This window comes from Theileria orientalis, chromosome 1 (genome assembly GCF_000740895.1).
Source record: "Theileria orientalis strain Shintoku DNA, chromosome 1, complete genome".
NCBI lineage: Eukaryota > Apicomplexa > Aconoidasida > Piroplasmida > Theileriidae > Theileria > Theileria orientalis.
In genome coordinates, this window is record NC_025260.1 from 2397195 (window position 1) to 2420394 (window position 23200).

At 38.1% G+C, this 23200-nt stretch overlaps 10 protein-coding genes across 10 annotated transcripts; 7 read left to right on the forward strand and 3 right to left on the reverse strand.

The window, feature by feature from the left end:
• Positions 1 to 258: 258 nt before the first annotated feature.
• TOT_010001019 (calmodulin-like domain protein kinase) lies at positions 259 to 2145 on the forward strand (the record flags this gene model as incomplete). Its single annotated transcript, XM_009691570.1, has 4 exons — positions 259 to 991; positions 1273 to 1439; positions 1471 to 1731; positions 1762 to 2145. 4 exons carry the CDS (start codon positions 259 to 261, stop codon positions 2143 to 2145), a joined length of 1545 nt encoding a protein of 514 aa, XP_009689865.1.
• Positions 2146 to 2762: 617 nt separating this feature from the next.
• Positions 2763 to 4926, forward strand: TOT_010001020 (hydrolase; the record flags this gene model as incomplete). Its single annotated transcript, XM_009691571.1, has 5 exons — positions 2763 to 2925; positions 2960 to 3400; positions 3874 to 4062; positions 4096 to 4295; positions 4876 to 4926. The coding sequence occupies 5 exons, from the start codon at positions 2763 to 2765 to the stop codon at positions 4924 to 4926; spliced, it is 1044 nt and encodes a 347-aa protein (XP_009689866.1).
• Positions 4927 to 5364: 438 nt separating this feature from the next.
• On the reverse strand, positions 5365 to 5778 carry TOT_010001348 (conserved hypothetical protein; the record flags this gene model as incomplete). Its single annotated transcript, XM_009691572.1, has 1 exon — positions 5365 to 5778. One exon carries the CDS (start codon positions 5776 to 5778, stop codon positions 5365 to 5367), a length of 414 nt encoding a protein of 137 aa, XP_009689867.1.
• A 132-nt stretch (positions 5779 to 5910) lies between these two features.
• On the reverse strand, positions 5911 to 7196 carry TOT_010001349 (conserved hypothetical protein; the record flags this gene model as incomplete). Its single annotated transcript, XM_009691573.1, has 3 exons — positions 5911 to 5989; positions 6027 to 6380; positions 6418 to 7196. 3 exons carry the CDS (start codon positions 7194 to 7196, stop codon positions 5911 to 5913), a joined length of 1212 nt encoding a protein of 403 aa, XP_009689868.1.
• A 408-nt stretch (positions 7197 to 7604) lies between these two features.
• TOT_010001023 (uncharacterized protein) lies at positions 7605 to 9742 on the forward strand (the record flags this gene model as incomplete). Its single annotated transcript, XM_009691574.1, has 3 exons — positions 7605 to 7767; positions 8876 to 9034; positions 9069 to 9742. The coding sequence occupies 3 exons, from the start codon at positions 7605 to 7607 to the stop codon at positions 9740 to 9742; spliced, it is 996 nt and encodes a 331-aa protein (XP_009689869.1).
• A 323-nt stretch (positions 9743 to 10065) lies between these two features.
• Positions 10066 to 11003, forward strand: TOT_010001024 (HAD-superfamily hydrolase, subfamily IIB protein; the record flags this gene model as incomplete). Its single annotated transcript, XM_009691575.1, has 2 exons — positions 10066 to 10294; positions 10327 to 11003. The coding sequence occupies 2 exons, from the start codon at positions 10066 to 10068 to the stop codon at positions 11001 to 11003; spliced, it is 906 nt and encodes a 301-aa protein (XP_009689870.1).
• Positions 11004 to 11602: 599 nt separating this feature from the next.
• Positions 11603 to 15218, forward strand: TOT_010001025 (haloacid dehalogenase-like family hydrolase; the record flags this gene model as incomplete). The annotated part of the gene is made up of 5 exons (XM_009691576.1): positions 11603 to 11729; positions 11761 to 12421; positions 12686 to 14118; positions 14173 to 14646; positions 14692 to 15218. The coding sequence occupies 5 exons, from the start codon at positions 11603 to 11605 to the stop codon at positions 15216 to 15218; spliced, it is 3222 nt and encodes a 1073-aa protein (XP_009689871.1).
• A 216-nt stretch (positions 15219 to 15434) lies between these two features.
• TOT_010001026 (nucleosome assembly protein) lies at positions 15435 to 16429 on the reverse strand (the record flags this gene model as incomplete). Its single annotated transcript, XM_009691577.1, has 6 exons — positions 15435 to 15656; positions 15690 to 15809; positions 15945 to 16103; positions 16133 to 16236; positions 16266 to 16318; positions 16377 to 16429. 6 exons carry the CDS (start codon positions 16427 to 16429, stop codon positions 15435 to 15437), a joined length of 711 nt encoding a protein of 236 aa, XP_009689872.1.
• Positions 16430 to 17113: 684 nt separating this feature from the next.
• On the forward strand, positions 17114 to 17834 carry TOT_010001350 (conserved hypothetical protein; the record flags this gene model as incomplete). The annotated part of the gene is made up of 3 exons (XM_009691578.1): positions 17114 to 17259; positions 17328 to 17617; positions 17659 to 17834. 3 exons carry the CDS (start codon positions 17114 to 17116, stop codon positions 17832 to 17834), a joined length of 612 nt encoding a protein of 203 aa, XP_009689873.1.
• A 70-nt stretch (positions 17835 to 17904) lies between these two features.
• On the forward strand, positions 17905 to 23182 carry TOT_010001028 (elongation factor 2; the record flags this gene model as incomplete). Its single annotated transcript, XM_009691579.1, has 14 exons — positions 17905 to 17956; positions 18009 to 18984; positions 19057 to 19451; positions 19526 to 19686; positions 19721 to 19984; positions 20159 to 20266; positions 20297 to 20405; positions 20564 to 20884; positions 21101 to 21557; positions 21702 to 21808; positions 21854 to 22125; positions 22343 to 22427; positions 22580 to 22923; positions 23114 to 23182. 14 exons carry the CDS (start codon positions 17905 to 17907, stop codon positions 23180 to 23182), a joined length of 3720 nt encoding a protein of 1239 aa, XP_009689874.1.
• Between the last annotated feature and the right edge of the window lie 18 nt (positions 23183 to 23200).

The window sequence follows — 23200 nt, forward strand, 5'->3', positions numbered from 1 at the left end:
CGAATACTTTTAAACACAAAGTAGATGAAAAAACGAAAATGTGTAAGCGAGTTTAGCTAAAACAAGAACTTCTAGAACAAACGTTAAAACAAACGGGATTCCAGAGGATTTAAAAGGGAAATAAACTAGTCAAACATATTTAACATGTAAATAATCATTTTAATTCAAATGCAATCAAGTGCGCACTAATTTTTGTGAAACAGTCAAGATTCTACATGATTGCAGCCAGAACATAATCAAACAAAGAAAGGTTTATAAATGGAGAAGAAGACTCAATTAAGAGGAAAAAATGAGACACCCATGAGTGCAAAAACGAAGGAAGGCGAGGACGGTAAGGATTCCGTGGTCCTCAAGGCGACACCAGGAATGTTCGTGAGGAGATCGAAGGCGTCCTTCAGAGAAAACTACAAGGCAGTAAAACTACTGGGAAAGGGCTCATTCGGAGAGGTACTGCTGTGTATACACAGAGTAACGGGCATCCAGTACGCAATAAAGGTCATTTGCAAGAACTCGATGAAAAAAAAGGGCGACCACGAGGCGCTCCTGCGAGAAGTTGAGGTTTTAAAGAACCTGGACCACCCGAACATCATGAAAATCTACGAGTTCTTCGAGGACGAAAAGTACTACTACTTCGTGACTGAGCTGTACACGGGGGGTGAGCTCTTCGACGAAATCGTGAGCAGGAAGCGCTTCAGCGAGTACGACGCTGCGAGGATCACGAAGCAGATCCTGAGCGGAATCACGTATATGCACAAGCAGAACATCGTCCACAGGGACCTGAAGCCGGAGAACCTGATCCTCGAGTCGAAGTCGCTCAACTCGAACATTCGCATCATCGACTTCGGCCTCTCGACCTACTACACGGACAGCGCGAAGCTGAAGGACAAGATCGGCACGGCCTACTACATCGCCCCGGAGGTGCTGAAGGGGACTTACGACGAGAAGTGCGACGTGTGGTCAATAGGAGTGATTCTTTACATCCTCCTCTCAGGTAAGCATCGGGCCCTCATTGGCATATTTATCATTAATTTAAAGCACCAACTGGCCTATAAAAATAGCCTATCAGCCTATACTATCAACATAGCATATCAGCATAGCCTATCAGCCTATACTATCAACATAGCCTACCGACCTAACCTATAAGACTAACCTATCAACTAGCCTAAACACTAACCATTATTTAAGATGAATTATATTCCAATTTTAACCTACCAACTAACCAACAAACCAACAAACGAATCAACAAACGAACCAACCTTAAACCATGTTCAGGATATCCTCCATTTAACGGTAAAACTGAATCGGAAATTATTAAAAAGGTACAAATTGGCAAGTATTCGTTTGAGATGTCACACTGGGAGAAGGTGGCAGAGTCGGCAAAGGACCTAATTAGGAAAATGCTAGTTTATAACCCGGAAAAGAGGATCTCAGCAGCTGAGGTAGGCGACTTACGACTCACTTAATTAATAGGCACTTGAGCACCACTGGATCACGTTCATGACCAAGGAGAAGAACTACGACCTCCCCAGCCTAGAATTTTCGATCGACAACATGCGCAGCTTCCACTACACGCAGAAATTCGTGCAGGCAGCAATGCTGTACATCGGCTCAAAGCTCTTGACACGCGAAGAGTGCAAATCTTTAACAGCAATTTTTAACACGATGGACAAAAACGGAGACGGCCAGCTCGATAGGTCAGAGCTTATCGAAGGCTACACACACTATTTAAAGGTACAGTCGCAACCTAACACCACTTTTCAGCTCAAAGGGAAGAATATGCAGCACCTGACGCCCGCAGAAATTGAGGAGCAGGTGGACCTGATTCTCCAGGACATCGACTTCGACAACAACGGCTACATCGACTACAGCGGTAAGAGCGCAAGAATTCACGATTCTTCAGAGTTTTTGACGGTGGCGATGGACCGTAGGACGGTCTTCTCCAAGGAGCGCCTCGAAAAGGCATTCAGACTGTTCGACTACGACAACTCGGGCACCATATCCTGCGACGAGATCGCGAAGCTGTTCGGGGTCGACGACGTCGGCAATGAGTCGTGGCAGATGCTGCTCAAGGAGTTCGATACAAATAATGACGGTGTCATTGATTTCAAGGAGTTCAAGGCAATGCTCACCAAGTACTCAAACTGAGTTAAAGCCCTTAATGTTTCATGATTTTAGAGAACGCGTAATTTAATACGGTCCATGCTACATGAATGCATATGAGCTCATTTAAACAGAACAACCACTGCCGAGAGCCAATCGTGAAACAGACAGGTGCCAGTGTGATCAATCTTTAGTACTTTGAAGTGAGTTAAAAAAGAAATGTGCCACTGTGATCCGGAAGGAAGGAGCACAATAACCGAAGTAAACCAGAAACAGGTAACAGTAACACATAAAAGGAGGCCACAGAGGCTATATTTAACATTCTGGAAAGGATTATATAAAATTTAACAGGAAGTAGGTTGTTTATTTGATTCCTGGCGACAAATAGAGAATCAAACTATAAACTAGTGAATTATTAAAACAACACTACCATAAAATAAAAATTAACGGAATACAATTAAAAAAAAATCAATTATAAATAGTGAACATGGAGGAGAATCACAGGAAAGAGAGCCACACAGTTCTTTGCTCGATTCTTACTTTATTCATACTAGGTATAATTTTTAATTTAAAAAAAAACTGCAATGATGTAAAAACTATATAACCTGCTCTTAGGATCTGCAGCTTTCGTTGGAGCGTACTTCGCAATAAAATCCGACAAAATGAAGCCCATTGCAATGTTTGAAAAGCCAAATCCACTTCCAAAATACTTCGCAATTGACATAGATGGGACCTTTTATACCAGAAACGAAGATATTTACAAGAGTAACGTGGATGCCTTCAAGATGGTGATGGATAAAGGCGTCATACCGTTTTTCTGCACAGGTAGGCGAACGTTATATTTAACGCATTTGTTTAGGAAGAAACATCGTTTCAACTAGAAATCTAGTAGGAGAATATTTCTCGAGCCTAACTGGGTTCAGAGGATACCCAGGGGTGTATATGAACGGAACGTTGGTCTACGACACAGAAGGAAATTTGATCAAAATTGAAACCTTTTCAACTGATTTACTAGATAAATTCATCAAGTTTATTACAGAAAAGGGCATGGAATCGGAAGCTGCGTTTTATGAAGTCACTAAATCCTTCAGTCTCCATCCCCTATCAGAAAAAGTTATTGCGTATTTGAATACAAACAAAGTACCAGTCCCAGAAGTAGTATCCATCGATACGCTAATGACGAAGAACATAGTTTTGATCGCATTTCCTCCGATTGATATTGACATTGAAGGCGTAAAGAACGGAGTGGACTATAACTATAAACAGTCTGACGAATATGTTGTCTGTATAACACCAGGAAGTTCTACAAAGAAAAGGGGCTTGGAGTTTTTGTTGAGGAGCCTAAACACCGACGGCTCAAACTGCGCATACATAGGCGACGGAGACAACGATATTGAGGCAATGGACTATTGCTCATCGTCGTTCGCAGTAGGCAACTCTTCCGACACAGTAAAGAGCCACGCATCCTGGGTAGTCGATTTAAACTACGACCAGGGCGCCTTCCACAAAGTTGCAAATTGTATGTATCGATAAACACGCTAAATTACACAAATAGCGCAATAATAGTTGAAATAAAATGATTTAATAAAATACACAAACTTGTAATGTTTAAAAACTAGTTTGTATTTTACACATCACAGCACCACCACATCATATACGCTGCGTAAGATAGAATGTAAAATATTTACTTACACATCTTGTTTGTGATATATGTATCTAAAATGGATATTTATATAAAGTGATTTATGATAACAAATGTTCTAAAATTAAAAGTTCTGGTACTTGTACTATATGTACACTGTGGAAACATCGCAAATTTTGTAAAGCCAAATACACCTCCGAAATACTTTGCAATAGATGTGGACGGCACATTTTATGTAGAGAATGAATCAATTTTCAGAAAAAATGTAGACGCCTTCAAGTTATTAAAGGAAAAGAACATCACTCCCATTCTCTGTACCGGTATGTAAATATACATATATATTTATTTTATAGCTAGGGGGCCAGGGCCTACCAGAAAATTGATAGGCAGCCAATTTCTAGGGGATATGGATTATGAGGGGTACCCAGGAGTATATAATAACGGTGCCGTTGTTTACGATTCAGACGGTAATCTAATTAAGATTGAGAAGTTCTCCGAAGATTTTCTGAATAAATTTAAAGCATATACGACTGAGAACGGTTTCAATTCTAGGGTAATATATTGTACTCCAGACGAGCTACTTACCATTGAAAAACTGAATGAAGATGCGCCCGAGTATCTTAAATCCATTGTGAACGACGAAGTTGTTCAGGTCACTTATGATGAGTTAAAACTAAAAAATGTAGTTCTTATAATTGTTTTAAAACACAATGTAGACACCTTTGAACTAATAAATGAAGTTGATCAAGTAAAATATATCGAAAAGGAACGAAGTCAATTATCTCCTAAAGGTGTAAGTAAGAAAACAGGTCTCGAGGCTTTACTTACACATTATAAATCAAATCATAAAGATTGTGTTTACATTGGAGATAATAATAACGACAATGAAGCATTAGAGTACTGTAAAATATCCTTTGTTGTTGGCAACGCTAAGGATGAAGTTAAACAAAAGGCGAAGTGGATATTAGACTTAAACTATGACCAGGGAGCTTTCGAAAAGGCCGTTAAACTACTAGTCGGTACAGAGTGATCCCTATTTTGAATATCATAGCATCCTAACCAACCAGGAAAGGATAAAGCAAAAGAGTGTACTCTCAATTATAGTTGTAGAACATCCGCTTGACGACTTTGAGGTTATAAACGAAGTAACCTGTGTAAAATACAACAAAGGAAACCTCTACTAGTGTCACCGAGAGGTTGCAATATAAAATTGGGAGTAGAAGCGCTGCTGAAGCACATGAAATCAAACGGTAACGTATGTGCTTATATTGGAGACAATGCAAACGACGGCGAAGAGATGAAGTACTGTAAACTATCCTTTGCAGTCGGTAACGCAGACGTGACGAAAGGAAACGCCAAGTGTGTGTTGGACCTCAAACACGACGAGGCAGGGGTCGAAAAGGCCGTCAAATCCTTGCACTATCCAGTATAAATAACTGAGTTAACCAACCAATTTTAAGCGTTTAATTTTATATAACATTTACGGTATTTGATTATCTTACAGGCGAGTTCAGCATTGCTAACTATTTTTTCGGGGGGAAAGGCAGTTTAAAATTGAAAGGCAACGCCCCAGTCTGTTTAAACAAGCACGAAACGGAGTCCTGAGTGCAGTGGGAGAAACACTAAAGAGAGTGAGTAAAGAATAAAAGTACCTCGGTGTTGGTGAAGTCGAACGTCTTTATCCAGTGCTGAAAGCACCCCTTGAACATACAGTGGAGGGTGTTGCACAGGCAGAACTGCCAGTTTACCCTCGAGTGCCAGGGGACAGGACACGAGTTGAGTGAAGACACACATTGGAGAAACTTCTCGCCGGTAACGTTTCCGTTCTCCCCCAGGCAGTAGCGAACGACCATGGTGAACGGGTACGTCTTCAACTTAGAGAGAGTCTCGTGGAACAGAGGGGCGTCCTTCTTGGAAACGGCACTGAGAACGGAGGATGACCTCTCGGCGAAGCACGAATCGTCGGCGACGAGCGACCTCACTGAACCCAAGTTCAAAATATAGTACAACAACGTAAAATAATATACAAAACACATTTTAACCATATTAACAATAAATAAATTTAAAGATCGCATCCCCATCACAAATTCACTTGACCTTCCTATGCAGTTTGGACCACTTGGTGTCGAAAATGACCCTGAAAACAAATAAAAATTATCAAAAAGCATTTAAAACCTTGAAACGAAGAACGTGGTCGGGCACAAGTGGTAAGCTCGGAACCTTCCGAAATGTGTAACGCTTTCACGTCTAAACGGTTAATTTAAAAGCCATATTTATGCGAAACCTGTTTTTGGCAACCGCCGCAGCCTGCTTGATGGAACACTTGTTGCACTGAGGGTAGAAGTGCTGTTCTGGCTTAACCAGGTGAATTGGTATAAGCCGGTGCCTCAGCAGAAACGATATATATTTGCCGCTCAACTTTCTTTTAACCACGCCCGAAGGCGGCTGATGATCTGCGATATACCTCTCGGTGTCAGAAATCATGCCACAGGTGTGACACCCATATTTTTTACCAATGGCTTGAATTACTCCCTTCTGAAAAGTGTTGGCGTACCCGTAGCCGTCCGCCTTGAGAGAGAGTTTGGGCATTGCGTAGGCACCGGGATGCGATAATTCACTCGGAGTGAACGAGTGTAGACTGAATAACAGTTAAAAATGGACAAAAGCCAACGTACCTTCCGCCAAGAAGTAGAAAGGTGCCCAGCCCATATCCCGAAATTACTGCCAACTCCCTCTTAAACCTGCCCCTATTTGGACTCGGCGACTTGAGTGATATCCGCAAGTCCTCATTCACGTCATCCTCAGCGCCGCCAGATCCGAGCAGCTGATTTTTAATATGGATGTCCAGCGATGCCAGATTCGGAGGAAGCCGATTGTGCAAGTATTTGGAGCACCTATAAAGAAGCAGTATAGGCACGTTTATGCAAGCCAGACTCGACTTAGAGGGGTCAATCACCTCCCTCATCCTATGGGCCAAAACGCTATCCTTGAACGCTATTAAAATTGCGTCAACCAGCAGTTCTGAAACTTTATATGACACATAACTCCCGAAGGTGACAGTGAGGAGTCCGTAAAACTTTCCACTAAATAAAGAGGAAGTATCTACGTTGAACTCCCTCTGAATCCACTGAGCAATGTTCGATAGGACCAAAAACAGAGCGTTAATGACCAAAGCTTGGCAGCAATAAGTGCCTAAAATTGCAATGATTCGATCGATTGGCCTACCGCAGACCATTGAACACAGTTGAATGTCAGTGTGTACCTTATTCTTCTCTACAGTGTGTGTTTCAGCCATTTTCGGCTCCAAACTGCCGGAACCTTCTGAAGATTTCTCAGACTGTTCAGAATCTTGCAAGTATTGAGTTTGAACTGATGCAGTATTTGTAAATAACTTAGATTGTGAAGGCACAAAATCATAAAGGATAATACACAATAGTAAACAACAAAATCTCATCTAAACTACATACGGCTAATATTAAACAGAAGAAGGTTAATAAAAATACATTTAAATTATAATATATGGTCAAATGTGTGTATAATACAGATTCACACCCTGAATATTTAAAGCGATATTTAATAATAAAATAGACATTTTATAAACAACAATTAACATCATAATAAAAATTAATATATATTTGATAATATATACTAAATTTGTGTTACATGTGATACAATAACTCCCACCATCTAATGGTCGATATCTATTAAACTGTTTTTGTTTTTTATTCATCATTGTAACTTTTATGTATATTAATTCATTGTAAATATAATGTTGTTATTTAGCCATTGTAGACCATACTTTGCATCATAAATATGATGGAACTCACTTTAAATCAAATTCACTTGTAAAATATTAATTGGAATGAGCAATATCAACGAATTTATTGCTCCCAAAACTGCTCCCAGGTTTTTAGCACTGGATATCGATGAAACATTCGTCGTTGATGACGAGGAAGTTTATAATAGGAACAAGAAATCGTTCAGACTCCTTAGGTCAAAAGGGATTGTACCCTTATTTTGCACAAGTAATAAATAAAATATTTATGTACTTTCACACATTTTAACTAACATTCTTTCTTTTAGGTCGATGCTACGTATCGGCAATGACAAGGGTAGGGGTAAACTTCGTAGAGGAAACGGGATATAACGGATTCCCGGGTGTATATGCTAACGGATGCTGTGTACTCGATGACTCTGGGGAAGCCGTTTTTTTCGAAAAATTCTCAATCGAATTTTTGGATAAATTTGTAAAATATATGTGCCATAACAAAATACAGAATGATACTTATTTTGAGACGATAAACAGATCTCTGATTCTCGAAGAACCTAGCATACATATCAACAAAAACGTTCAGATGAAGACAATGCACAAGCCAGAATTGTCAACCTTAGAAGAGGTTTATAAAAGCGATATAATCAGCATACGTTATATTACAAATGGAATTGAAATCCCCGATTTGGAATGTGGAAAGGATTACGTTCGCGTAGTGTACGGAAATATTGTGACCCTGAACCCACCTGGCGTGACAAAACACATAGGATTGAAGAAGCTACTGAAGCATTACAATGTGAACCCTAGGAATTGTGCCTATATAGGAGACGGAGAGAACGATATACCTGGTTTTGAGGTATGCGAGACTTCGTTTGTTGTTGGCAACGCTAAGGATGAAGTTAAACAAAAGGCGAAGTGGGTATTAGACTTAAACTATGACCAGGGAGCTTTCGAAAAGGCCGTTAAACTACTAGTCGGTTCAGAGTTAAATATTAAACAAATAAAATAGCTATAACAGCTCTCAATTGTGAAATATCAAATATCGTAACAGAGCGAAACCGCCGTTGCCATCATCTTGTGTACCATATCGAAACATGTTTGTAACAGTTAAAAATGTCCAAAATTGTCTTTAATATTTTGTGAAATATTAACCTTTACATCCCCATACCTACTCAAGTCCTTTATTATTGTTTGTAGGAGAGGTCGAATCTATTAAGATTCAGAATCTCAGAAATTGTAATATATAATTATTAATAACTAATTGTAACATAGCATATCATCCAACTTAATAATGCAGTACCCATTTTGTTTAAAAGCCGTGATTTGTATAATTATATTATACTCATGGCATATAAAATCAGCTGATATCGCACAGTTTCAAAAACCCAGTACACCTCCAAAATATTTTGGAATTGATGTAGACGGCACATTTTATACTGATAACAACGAACAATTTAAAAAGAATAGCCAGGCTTTTAAACTATTGAAAGATAAACAAATTACGCCATTTTTATGTACAGGTATGTAACTAATTATATATGTATTATTATTCAGGAAGGGGATATCAGTCTAATAAAAAAGTGTTAAGCACGGAGTTTGAAACTACTACAGGTTACAACGGATACCCGGGGGTATATAATAACGGTGCAGTTGTTTATGACCCAGATGGCAATCTAATCCAAATCGAGAAATTATCTGTAGAGTTTCTTGACAAATTTAAAGAATATGCTGAAACAAATAACATTAATGATAGAACTATTTATTATACCGACACAAAAATTCACTGTCTCGACACACTAACGAGTGATGCTGTAGCATATTTTAATTCACTTAGATATGATGATATAGAAAAAACAACTTATGAAGAGTTAAAACAAAAGAATGTAGTTACGATTGGATGTTTCAATCACGAAATTAATAATTTCCAACAAATTAACGATGTATATTTTGTTAAATTCGCAGGAGAAGACTATTTTCAAATGGGACCAAAAGGTGTTAATAAAAAAACGGGACTTGAGGCTTTACTAAATCACTTTAAGTCGAACGCCAATGAATGCGCTTATATTGGAGACAATAAAAATGATCACGAAGCCATGGAATACTGTTACATATCCTTTGCCGTAGGAAACGCCGATAATGATACAAAAAAGAAGGCAAAGTGGGCGTTAGATATTAAAAATGATGAAGGAGCTTTTGAAAAGGCCGTTAAACTATTGACTGATGACTAAGAATACGATATTCATTATTCAATCAAGAGATGTGTGTCGGCTTTTCCGATGTGTTAATACATAATTTTATCATGGAGCCCGGTCGTCGTTGCGGCTATCCTGTGTATTTTACAAAAACATGCTTGTAATATTTTAATTTAATAGAAACAGTTCCTTCCTTAATATTTGTGAATTTTTTGTATTTACATCCCCATACCTTATTACTTTAAACGATTCTTTGTTTTTGGGTGAATTAGAGCGCATGTACACATAAAATCCCCGAAATGTTAATGTAAGGTTTTATGGAAAAATCTTTGTAATATAGCATCGCAACCAACTTAATAATGCAGTACCCATTTTGTTTAAAAACCGTGATTAGTATAATTGTATTATACTCATGGAATATAAAATCAGCTGATATCGCACAGTTTCAAAAACCCAGTACACCTCCAAAATATTTTGGAATTGATGTGGATGGGACTTTTTTCGTAAAGGACGAAGCCGTTTTCAGAAAAAACATTGAGGCCTTTAAGTTGTTAAAGAGCAAAAACATTACACCTTTCTTTTGCACAGGTATGTTTCTTAAACTCATTTCATTTGTTTAGGTTCTGATAGGTTTTCCAATAAAAAATTGCTCGGAGATAGCTTCTTCACAGAAACTGGCTACGACGGTTTCCCTGGAATATATGACAACGGGGCCTTAGTATACGGTCCAGATGGTAGTCTGATTAAAATTGAGAAGTTTTCTGAGGAGTTTCTTGACAAGATTAATGAACACATGACAAACAACAATATTAATTCGAGAGTTATTTATATGAACGAAGATAAGTTGTATTCAGTTCAAAAACTAGATGATGATGTATTAAATTATCTCAAGTCGTTTAACTATGAGCCAACACAATCAACCTTTGAAGAAATTAAGAAGAAGAACATTGTATCCATTGGTTTCAACAGTGATAATTTTGAAATAACTGGCCTAACCAAAGATACAGACTATATTATCAGTTTTGGTGAAGCAGGAGTAGCACAGTTAACACCTCCAGGAATTAATAAGAGATCAGGCATTGAGGCGTTACTAAATCACTATAATTCCAATGCCAATGAATGTGCATATATAGGGGATTCACAGAACGATCACGAAGCCATGGAGTTTTGTTATGTATCATTTGCCGTAGGAAACGCCGATGATGATACAAAACAAAAGGCAAAGTGGGTATTAGATTTAAACTATGACAAGGGAGCTTTCGAAAAGGCTGTTAAACTATTGACTGATTCTTTGTGACATCTTATTTGAATATCATAGCTTCCTAACAATATATAATAACCACATTTAAACAATTTAAACCCTAACATTTTGTATATTTACGTTACTGTAGGCAGTTCACTAATTATATTCCGATGCCCTGTGCTATGTGTAAGATCTGAACAACTGATAAAATAGTGCATAAAAAAATTAAATGACGGAAACATAAAACAAAACAGAAAGTAAGTGGATTAATGTAACAAATTCATAGTACCAATAATTACTCAAATAAATAAACTATATCAAAAAAAAAAAAAAAAAACAAAGCCATGAAGTAAAAGAGAAAACATTGAAAACACAAAATTTGATATAAATATAAAAATATATGAATTTTAATATTGATTACACAATAAACAACTAATATGGGTAACAGCAGGCTACGTTACCCAAAAATGTAATATTTTCCAATTTTTAACCTTTAATACCTTATAATCAATTTTAATATGTTGAAAAATTAGTTCTATAGTAGTTTTATTTCTCTGTGCTAAAATTTAGTATATGACGTACACATGCATTGTACTTCCCTGGCCATATAGTGTGTAGTTGAAACTAACTGAAAACTGTTTATATTGTCAAAAATGACAAAATATTTTGCTTTAGATATGGATAAAACATTTTATATCGAAGATTCCAAGAAATTTAGGAAGAATATCGATACTTTCATCGAGTTGAATAGAAGGTGTATAGTTCCTTTCTTTTGCACAGGTTAGTTAATAGGGGTTAATGAATAATTTAGGCCGATCTTATCATTCTGCGATGAATTTGGTGGGCAATGAGTTTGTGAATAAGACCGGTTATATGGGTTACCCCGGTGTTTATTCAAACGGAGCCGTGGTATACGGACCCGATGGAAGTCTTATAAGCCACTCGTATTTTTTAAAAGATTTTATTCAAAAATTTGTAAAATATATCACTGATAACAATCTTTGCGGTCAAACGATATTTGGTGATACAGAAATGTCATATTCAATTGCCGAGTTGGATAATGACTTTAAAGACTATCCTAAACAAAAAAACATTACCGCTTTTGAAATAATCAGCCCAAATGAAGTCATAAATAAAAAAATAACAAGCATCCACATAAATAAGCATGTTCAAATCGATGAATTAAGTGATAAATTTACAACAAAAGTATGTGCAAACGAAACAACCTTTCACATTTCGCCAAAAGGAATAACAAAAGCATTTGGGGTTAAAATGCTACTTCACAGTATAGGATTGACGCCCAAAGAGTGTTTATTTATTGGCAATGGTGAAAACGATATTGAACTACTAGAGTTTTGTGGATCATCATATGCAGTTGGCAATGCAAATGATGATGTAAAAAAGGCAGCCAAAACAGTTTTAAAGGAAGATTACGACAAGGGAGCGTTTCAGAAGGCAGCCAGACTGATTTCGTTATAATCGTATCTAGGCACTTCTGAAATCAACTAACTCGTAAATTTAAATCAAAAACTCCATACACATTATTTATAAAAACAACTAAATTGATATTACAAGTATAAATGATGATTACTTCCTTGTTAAATTAAATGTATTTTGAATTTAGTCCTCACAACACACATTATAGTGAATGAAAAAAAGATAGATAATCCAATGTTATCATGTAAATATAGTAACAATATATTAATAAATAACAATTTGTATATTAAAAATTGGAGAAGATTCCTAGGAAACCATGACAACATATCGAAGTTATTTGAACAGTTAAAAGAAGCTAAAACCAGAAAAGAATTGTTAAATTTTAAATTTAATATAAACACAAGCCAAAGACTCAATCAAGTAAATGGTTTTTGTCATGTTGGTCCGTTAAAGCTTAAAGAAACAAGTAATAATTTAAAATGTGTAGACAACGAGCCCAAATACACTTCAAATATTACATCGTTATTGGATAATACACACAATCACACAGCTTATAAAGCAAATAAAAATGTAATTATCGATTGCTTTGAAGATTTGGCACTGTTGAGAAGTAAAAAACAAGACTTAGCCCTGTTTCTATTAGAGTCTTTGAATGTAGTTTTAAATGACTTGGAATTTGAAGAGGTATGTAGATTGCTTAAACACATATGTAACCTGAAGTTAAACGACACTAGTGTAGATTGCAAGATACAAACGCTGTATAAAAACTTGCTAACAAGAGTAAATTATCTAGTGACTCAGATGCTTTCAGACATGAGAGGAGTAGTCAAGATTGACGGTCTCCCTAAATATTCAAAGGACTATGAAAGTAATGGCACTAATAAAGACCTGGTAACAGATTTAAAAGGCTCTAAGCACTTGGATGAAACGTGGAAACTGTGGTACAATTTAACGAAGAAAGGGGATGCGAAGGCCAGAAACACGTGCACACTCCTGCTATCACTACTGGAATTGGAAACTGGATGGATATTTAAATCGGATATAAGAAGAGTCTGTAGAACACTGGACGCTATAGTGGGAGAATGCGAATCATTTAGTAAATTGGAAGAAAGGTGTATTTTAAAACTGGTAAAACGGTTAGGATGGCTACTATTAAATGAAACAATAAATGGAAATGAAAAGCAATACATAAAGAACAATAATATAACTCCAATACACCTAAAGAAATTGTTTTGTAACATCGCAAAGATATCGAAGATATCGCCAAAAGTATTAGTGAATTCATTTAAGCTGAGTAACACATCACAATCATTTGGTAATCTAATAGCAATATCGAGAAGAGTGTTTGAAAGTGAAGGGGCTAAGCTCAAAACAGTAGAAGAAGATTACGAAAATGAGTCACGATTCGTTTCAGAAGAGGTGACTAAACGCATAAATGAGTTGAATTTTAAGTCTAATAAGCTATTTCTGAAGATATTTGCATATAGTGTCGATATAATAAAGTTTATAGACTATTTGTTAATGGACCAGTTAAATGAAGAAGAGGAATTTGAGGAAAGATACAAAGGAATAAGTGGATTAAAAAGTGAACTAATAAGATTTTCAGAAGAAATACTGTCAAAAGTACAAGTAAAAAGTGAAGATTTGATAATATCTGAATGTAGAAGCATGTATTATCTGGCGCTTACAACATCACTAAACAGATGCGGAATAGATAATAAAACACAAGATTGTAATAGTAACCATGGTAACAATGAAGGTGTATTGAAAGAAATATGCAACAAAGTGAGTAAAAACACGGAAACAATGATTAAGAGTGTAAATAATAACATGAACATGCCGAGTGAATGGGATCCAGGTGACACGAGAAAGAGCGTATGTGCTAGTGATGTAAATAAGATGACCACAAAATATGTACAATATCTACTGTACGCGGATAAAGTGATTAGTTTCATTGATGAATTAAGACTAGATTTAGAAAAAATTAATGACACATATGAGATGTGTAAACTATATGCGGAAAAATTATCAAATAACTACAAGGTGATTATGGACAAAAGTGAAGATAACCATGTACTGCAAACAATATACGTAACAATGTTAAATAAGTATAACCTCTTATCAAAAGAAGTATACTTGGAATTTTTGAGTAAAATAAGTCAAATTAAGAGTTGGAATAGTTGGAGCGGGAAGGAAATATCAATGTTATGTGACTTGTTTTCAAGGACACGGGAGAAACTAGGTCCACCAGACAACAAGGGTGAATACACTAGTAGTAAAGAGGTTTATGAGCAACATAATGAAGACAACAAAAGTTATCAAGCACCGTATATGATAAGAACTTGTTTAAAATCACTTTTAGACTACTATATATTGCACGGTAATGTGTACAAGTTAGGAAACAGGGAATTCATATCGTTGATAAGCTGTATGAACGCCATCGAAGACTTCATTTTTAGTAGTAGCAGTAACATTGGTAGTTTAATAAGGGATGAAATATTAAACAGGATTGATAGTATGAATTTCAATCAGCTGATTAAGCTATTGTTGAATTTGTCAAATCACGTAGACGAACAGCTGAGAGGAGAGGTACTGAAAAAAATGGAAAACTTAGATTGTATATGCGACATTTCAAATCTAGTCGAGTTAAATGATAAAGAAGTAACCAGCAGAGTGCTAGCAAGGTATAAAATAGAAATTGTTGATAAAAGGTATGTACTGTTTGAAAAGTATGTGAAAAACAAGTTTTTAAAGCGGTACGGAAAAGTAAATTACAATAAGAACTACACAACGGAAGAAAAGTTCACGATTTTAGCAAATCAGTTAATGTAACATAGTATTATGTGGATCTCAGAACACACATCTTTTGTACATATGCACATCTACATGTATACACATAAGTGTGTTAGTTAATATATAAATGTGTTAGTGAATATATAAGTGTGCCAGTAAATATATAAGTGTGCCAGTAAATATATAAGTGTGTTAGTTAATATATAAATGTGCCAGTAAATATATAAAAAATATTAGTGATTTAGTGAGGACAAGTTAAACTTCATCTTCATCGTCGAGCATTTCATACTCGTCGTCGAAGAAGTCAACGGATACAGTGTCCATGTAATAGGCGAGGGGCGCGTGCCATACCTCGCGCCTTATTATTTCACCAATGTCTGGGCGATTGAGCCATTCCTCCTCAGTGAACCACTCGAACAGGGACCAGTCTATACACTTGTCGTTCTTCCTGGCCTTAATAGCCTCGTCGACAGGACTCTGAGCAAATGTTTAAAGCTGATTAAAACGTACCTTGCCTGGTTTCCAGGTAATCTTAGTACACTCCTTGACGTTCTCCTTGTTATTGTTGAAAACAACGTGTTTGGTGAGGGAAAGTGGACTCATGAACTCAGAAGCCTTGTCAGAAAAATTCTAAAGAATTACGTTAAACGAGGTAATATGAGTATCTTTTACAAAGGCATGAGTGTTAAAAGTTACACAGTATTTAATCGGTACTGGTGACGTGGTCGGCACACTAATATATAGGCCAAATAGGTAAGTACTTACCAAAGTCAGTTTATAGGAGCCATTATTATCCAAGTTGTCGTAAAGCTCAATGCTCTTAAGTTGTTCTAACACGGGAATGTCTGCGGAAGTGAGGTAGCACAGGGCAGGATGGTGTGTCAGCGCCTTACACCAGAATCCAGGGATATTATCAATAATCTCCTAAAGACAGGTGACAGGGGAAACCGAACCTGGCGCTTATCATAGTAGGGCTGCTTCTTCTTGTCGAACATCCTCTGGATGTTCATCTGTTCGTTGGCGCACTCCTCGTCGAGCGACATGAGGGCCTTCTGAACTAACAAAATGAAACGGAATGGGACGTACCCTCGTCGAATTCGGACAAGAAAGGAATGAGAGGGTTCTTAGCAGGGTCAGCCCTGAAAATAATTATAACGGTCCTCTATAAATATCATAAAAGTAAATGTAAACACGTACAAGTCAGCGAGAGCCTGTTTGGATTTGGGGTCCTCCTCTAAGTTTCTCTTCATCTCAATAAATTTATTATAGTTTAAATTGAAAAATTTATGTACTGAATAACTTGTACAGTAAAGATTAAACCGAATACATACGAACTGAAAACAATTTTTTGTAATAGAAACTACGAAATCGAGCTACGAAATAGAATACAATTAAAGATTATAAAATGGCGAGTTTCAGTAGAGCTGGAAGATGATCTAACAAACAATAAGTAAGTATAGAAATGGTTATAGGAGCCAATTCCCCACAGGTTAATAAAATGCTGTTAAAACCAGGAAGGATGACTATATATTGAGTTGGTACAACAGTCAAGATAAGTACATTTCAAATTTTGTTGATCCAAGGGTTTTAAGATTATGTTAACCGTATTAACCGGTGATGTCGATTGATGTGTGTTGATGACTTTATTTTTTTGTTGACTCTAAAAACATTTACACACGGACTCATATCTCTAAATTAAAACAATGGCAATTAAATGGTCAATCTGATATATTCACATGTTCCAACTTTTCTTGTTATTAGGCTGTTGAAGATTTTGTTTTAATATCTTAAAAGTGTAGGTCAAAAATACCCAAAGATTCTATGTTAAACCTTGTGTAGTCGTTTTGTTTTTTGTGTAAATTTGTTTAATCTATGTGTTATTGGGTTAAATCACTGACCAGTACACATCAAGTTATTAGCCTTTATATTTAATAATGTATTTTAGTTTTTTTAACAAAACTCTATCTTTTGTTTATTGTTATGTTGTTTGTTTCTTTGTTATTAATTCACTATTTTGTTTGGGCCTCAAAAGTAATTTACCATATGACAACAATTCAGACCTATCTAAAAGAAATTATAAGTGTGTTATTATGATATTAAATAACAATTATATAATTAATTTATGTATAATATTGACACAATGTGTAGAGAAATGATTAATCTGGGTTCATTTAATGATAGCAAATACTCGTCTGGAGAAATAACACTTGTTAAGTCACAGTTAAAGGCAGATGTTACATATAAACTGGTGTTAGGAAGTCAAATAACAACAGGATCAATTTGGTTCTGCGCAGATATCTATGCCGGAAGCGAATACAAGTTCACAAACCACAACTACTCAGACCTGAAAATGATCCTGAAAACAGACTATAAACATCACTTAGCCAAATATGGAATAGTAAAACACAACTTCAAAGTGGAGCCATTCAAAACACTGGGTAAGTATATACACAAAAGACGGATGATAAACAATATGTAGAGGATCTGACAGCAGTGGACCCGGGAATGGTAGGATTCCCGGAAAAACTATACACATTCTTAACAGTGTCGAAGGACGTGAAGGTAGGAGAATACGTGGTACTGTTTGCATACGGAAGGACCTTTACAGACGACCTCCCACACAAGTTCAAAGAGTTCAAGGTTAAAATAGTATAATCACACATGTGTAATTTTAAACTCAATAATACATGTTAAATATAATAAAAATGTTAATTTTAATGAGTAAATGGTGAAATTAGAGAGTTTGAGATCTGGTGGTTGTGAGGAGGCCACTTTCAGTAAATATTAATGTACTATAGCAAAATCAGAGCAGTAACAAATGTATTATAGAAGGTATAGCGGAAACAATGCAGAAAATATCAGATGTGTTGGAAATAACAGAGAATATAAGGAACGTGTGCTTCCTGGCACACGTGGACCACGGAAAAACGACGTTGTCAGACGCGCTGATCTCAAGCGTAGGAATCATCAGCGAAAAACTGTCAGGAAAGCTGAGATACCTCGACAACAGAGATGACGAGCAGAGAAGAATGATAACAATCAAGTCGTCGAGCATATCGCTGCTGTACTCAAAATCGGAGCTCTTAAACGAGAATGTAACGGGAGAAACAGCCAAAAAGGACAAAATATTGATTAACCTGGTGGATTCCCCAGGACACGTGGATTTCTCAATAGAAGTGTCGACAGCAGCAAGACTGTGCGACGGAGCACTGCTGATAGTGGACGTGGTGGAAGGAATATGCCCGCAAACGAGAGCAGTGCTGAAGCAAGCATGGAGAGAGAACGTGAAGACAGCGCTGGTGCTCAATAAGATAGATAAGCTGATACTGGACCTGCACATGACGCCGCTGGAGGCGTACAAAAGAATGAGCAACCTAGTAGAGCAAGCAAACGCACTTATCTACCAGTTGTACATGGAAGAGGTGATGAAAAAGTACGACACGCCAGATATGCAGAAGAGCGAAAAGTGGTTCTACTCGCCGTCGGAAGGAAACGTGGCATTCTGCAGCGCAATACACAGATGGTGCGTGTACGTGCCAGAGTTCGTGTGCCAGGTGGGAAGTAAGCTGGGCATATCGCAGAATAAGCTGGACATCGTGCAGAAGTCGCTCTGGGGAGACTACTACTACTGCACGAAGACGAAGAGCATCAAGGTGTGCAAGAATCAGGAAAAGCCAATGTTCGTGCAGTTCGTGCTGGAGCAGGTGTGGAAGGTGTACGACGCAGTGCTGAGCTGCGACGTGGAGTACATAAAAAAGGTAGCAGCGCACTCGAAGGCGAAGTTCAGCAGTAGGCAGCTGAAGCTGTTGGAAAAAATAGGAGACCAAAGAGAAGGGAAGAAATCGCAAGGAGAATACCTTCTGTCGCAAGACGAAAGAGACCACCTGCTGCAGACGATACTGAGTAACTGGCTGCCACTGTGCGGAGGAATCTTCAGACTAATAGTGGATTCACTGCCGAGTCCACTCACGGCGTCGAGAAAGAGGCTGAAAAAAATATGCCCCTCAATCACAAACTACGCAAAATACGAGCAGATACTGTCGCTGGACAAGGAGGCACCAGTGATAGTGCACATCGCAAAGTTCCTGGGCTCGGACCTGAGCCACATGAGGCTGACGAGAGACGTGCTCCAGGGAGACGAAAAGGCGGACGACTTCGTGGCATTCTCAAGAGTCTTCAGCGGAAAGGTGTCGAAGGGCGACGCGCTCTACATATGCAAGTACCTGAACAACAACCTGAGTCCGGAGGAGATGGAGAGCATAAGCGAGTTAGGTAAGAGAAGCATAGGAATGATAGTTAGAATCAAGACTGACGCAGCGCAGTCGACAGCAGCAAATATTTTTCAGACGAGCCGTACGAAGACGTGCACATCAAGGTGAGGATCAACAAGGTGATGATACTGATGGGATCGGAGCTGATCGAAGTGGAGACGGCGCACCCAGGGAACATAGTGGCGCTGTCAATATCGACGAGCCAGAGCGACATAGCGCCGAACAAGGAGGACTACGTAAGTTTAAAGGCATATAAGGATGCGATTGGAGATTATCTGGGTCCACGCAGATATTATATGCCGAGATAGTGACAACCACACAATACCAATTGTACTGACGCAATGTGTGCAGGTAAAGGACGTGATGGCGTGGCTGCTGTCGCTGACAGATCCGCACAGGAAGAAGATGTACACGCTCGAAGGAGGCTACAACAGGAACAAGATCACGAGGACGAGGACGCTGTGTTCAGTGGACAGGCACCTGACGCTTTCAAACGACCCAGAGTTGCCGCCGTTTTCGTCGCCAACGAACGAGGTACGGCCAGAAAATACACACAAGACACACGCATATACAAACACAAGCACAGATATATACATATGGCATATACAAACAAATACAAACGCATATATATAGCACATGGTTAGAGTAAAGAGTAGAGTATTATACGGTGATTGTAGTACTTAACCTGAAGGTAAATCAATGTTTTAGTTCAATAACTCGATAATAAGAGTGTCAGTGGAACCGCAGAATTTTAAAGACATGGACCAGCTGCTGACAGGGTTGGCGCTGCTGTACACAGCAGATCCGGCAGTAGAAGTAAGTTGGAAGCTAAGTCACGGTGAGTAGATTGACATCTTGAAGACCGGAGAGTACATACTGGCGTGTTGCGGAGAGGTTCACCTGGAAAGATGCATATCAGACTTGACGAACCTGTACGCAAAAATACCAATCAACAGTAAGTCCGGAGAAGTGGATTAGTTAGGTCCACTGCAATACTGAGGTAGATAGATCCACTGCTTTGGCTATGTGCAGTGTATTGCGCCATTGATGCGCAGCGTATTATGTACTACGTATTGTAGAAGTAGTAAACAATTGTATTAACAACTGCCGCAGCGTCGAAGTTCAGAGTGTCGATAAGAGAGGGAATAGTGGACCTGAAGAATAACATGAGTTCGCACCTGTTGTCGAAGAAGGTCAACTTCCCACCGTGGAAGAGTATGCCCTCGGAAGAAGGGCAGAGAGGAAGCGAGGAAAACTTGGGGAATGAGTCGGAAGTGGTGGATGAAAATTACAAGCCGGAAGAAAAGGCGAACCACATACAGGTGGTGCCAGAACTGTACATAACACAGGAGTCGGTGAACAACGGACTGGAGTACTTTAAGATCTCAGACGACTTCGCACTCTTTTTGACAGCAAGGCAAATGAATAGTTCAAGTAAGCATTGAATAGGCCATTTATACAAGTGCGATGAATACTATTCCTACTAATACCTGTACCATACTATTACTATTACCTGTCTACTACTATTACTATTACAACTCATGACATACTATTACGACCCTTACTAATACTGCTGATAATACTACACTTACAATACTGTTGCTAATCCTAATACCATTAACACCGCCAGCACTAATTCAATTAATGTAGTACTTGAGTATTTGGATGAAAACAGCAGGGAGATGAAGGGGCTTATATACAGCGGAGAGATACCGAGCAGATTTGAAGGATGCACACTGAACGAGAGTCTGGAGCAAATAGAAAAGGAAATATACGAGCTGATAAACACGAAGCCGACGAGTAAACAGAGTAAGAGCGGGTCGAAGGGAGCAAGAATGGACAGAAACGAAGAAGGGTCGAGCGCCTGGGGAGACCTCTGGGCAATCAGCTTTAGCAAGGGGAGCAGGTGTCTTCTCTTTTACAAAAGTAAAAGCACCATCTTCAAAAACACGTCGCAAAAAATGCTGTCAAACGTAAAGTGGAGTTTCTCAGAGTCGTACAACAGAAGTAGCATCTACTCGCAGAAAAACGGAAAGATGATCTCGAACATAATATCAGGCTTTGAATTGGCGTCGCAGTCAGGACCACTAACAGAAGAGCCGCTGAGGTAAGAATTTGAAAGGAGCATATGAGATAGCAGTACCAACTAACTAGGTAGACTATTCATATAACTGCCCAGATTAGATAGTGAGATACTGCGTGTAACACGTGCATACCAACGAAAACTGACCTAACATTTTTAATTGTGCAGAGGAGTGGTGTTTGTAATCGAAGGGATATATATGAGGGAGGACAACCTGTTTGCAAACAATACAGCAGCGTCGCCAAAGCAAGTAAAACAGACGTACGCCCAGGAAAGTAACGGGAAAGTTAAGCATGAAGAGTGTAACCACGAATGCGAAGAGGAGTTTGCAATAGAAGACGTTAACCTGAATGACCTGAACATAAACATTAACAAGGACTTCAACAACATATTAAACAAGTTTACAAACGAAAGTGACCACAAGAAGTACAAACTGAAGGACTGCGAAGGCGAGAGAGACATCAGGTTTGAAGCGAGGAGGGAGGAGAGGGAAGGGAGCGTGTTCTCAGGCTCAGTGGAAACGTCGCTGCGTCTAAGCGACAGCTGCACGGCGACGTCCTCAAAAAGGTCACACTCAATGACAACATGGAAGGTAAGCGACCACTAAGTTAAGAAAGAGAACGGATAAATAGTAACTAAATTCTGGGAGTTGTTATTATTATAAATATTGTTCAATTATAGTTGTAATTATTGGTTATGATGATGACAACAATAACATTAATGATGATCATAATAATAATAAAAAAGCAACAAAAATAACAATAACAACATAATAATAACAAAAATAACAACAACAATAATAACTTTAGTTGATGTCGAACATGAGGAGACTGTGTCGGAAAACATATATGCAGAGAGGAAGAACGAGAATATATGAAGTAATACTACGCCTAGGTGAGTGGAAGAGACAAAGATTTACAAAAGAACATGATATACTAATTAGACAGATGGCTTAAGTAGTAGTCAAATAAGATAGCACGTTGATTGGTTATGCTGATTAGACAGATGATATTGCAGTCAATAAGTAGAAACTAATAAATATATAGACCTTCAATGTGATCAGAATGTGCTTGGGAAGATATATAACGTATTGCAAAAGAGAAGGACACAGATACTGAGCGAAAACGTGAAGGAGGGAACGACGACGTTCGTAATAGAAGCGACGATGCCAGCAAGCGAGTCGTTCGGCCTGGCACAAGATCTGAGGTCGAAGGCGTCGGGAGGAGTAATATTCCACCTGCAGTTCTCGCACTGGGAAATGCACCCAGACGACCCGTTCCCAGAAACTACGATGACGGACTCGGAACTGGAGGACGACGGATTCAACATTGCCCTGTTGCTGCAATCGAACATACCAAGAAAAATAGTTAACGACATAAGAAAAATTAAAGTAAGTGGACATTACGAGTACCAGCAATATAGTTATGTTTACCAATCTGTATACAAAATAACCACTCACTTTTACACACTAGCAAAATATATGTACACAGTTAAAATGTATGTTAAGACAGTTACAATGTACATAGTTCCATTCACAAAAGAAATAACATGGAAAATGTGGCTGATTTACAAAAATTTAGGGACTTCCAACGGAAGAAAAGGTGGTGGCCGCACCTGAAAAGCAAAGAACACTCTCGACGAAAAAATAAGTGAACCTCACGTTGTAG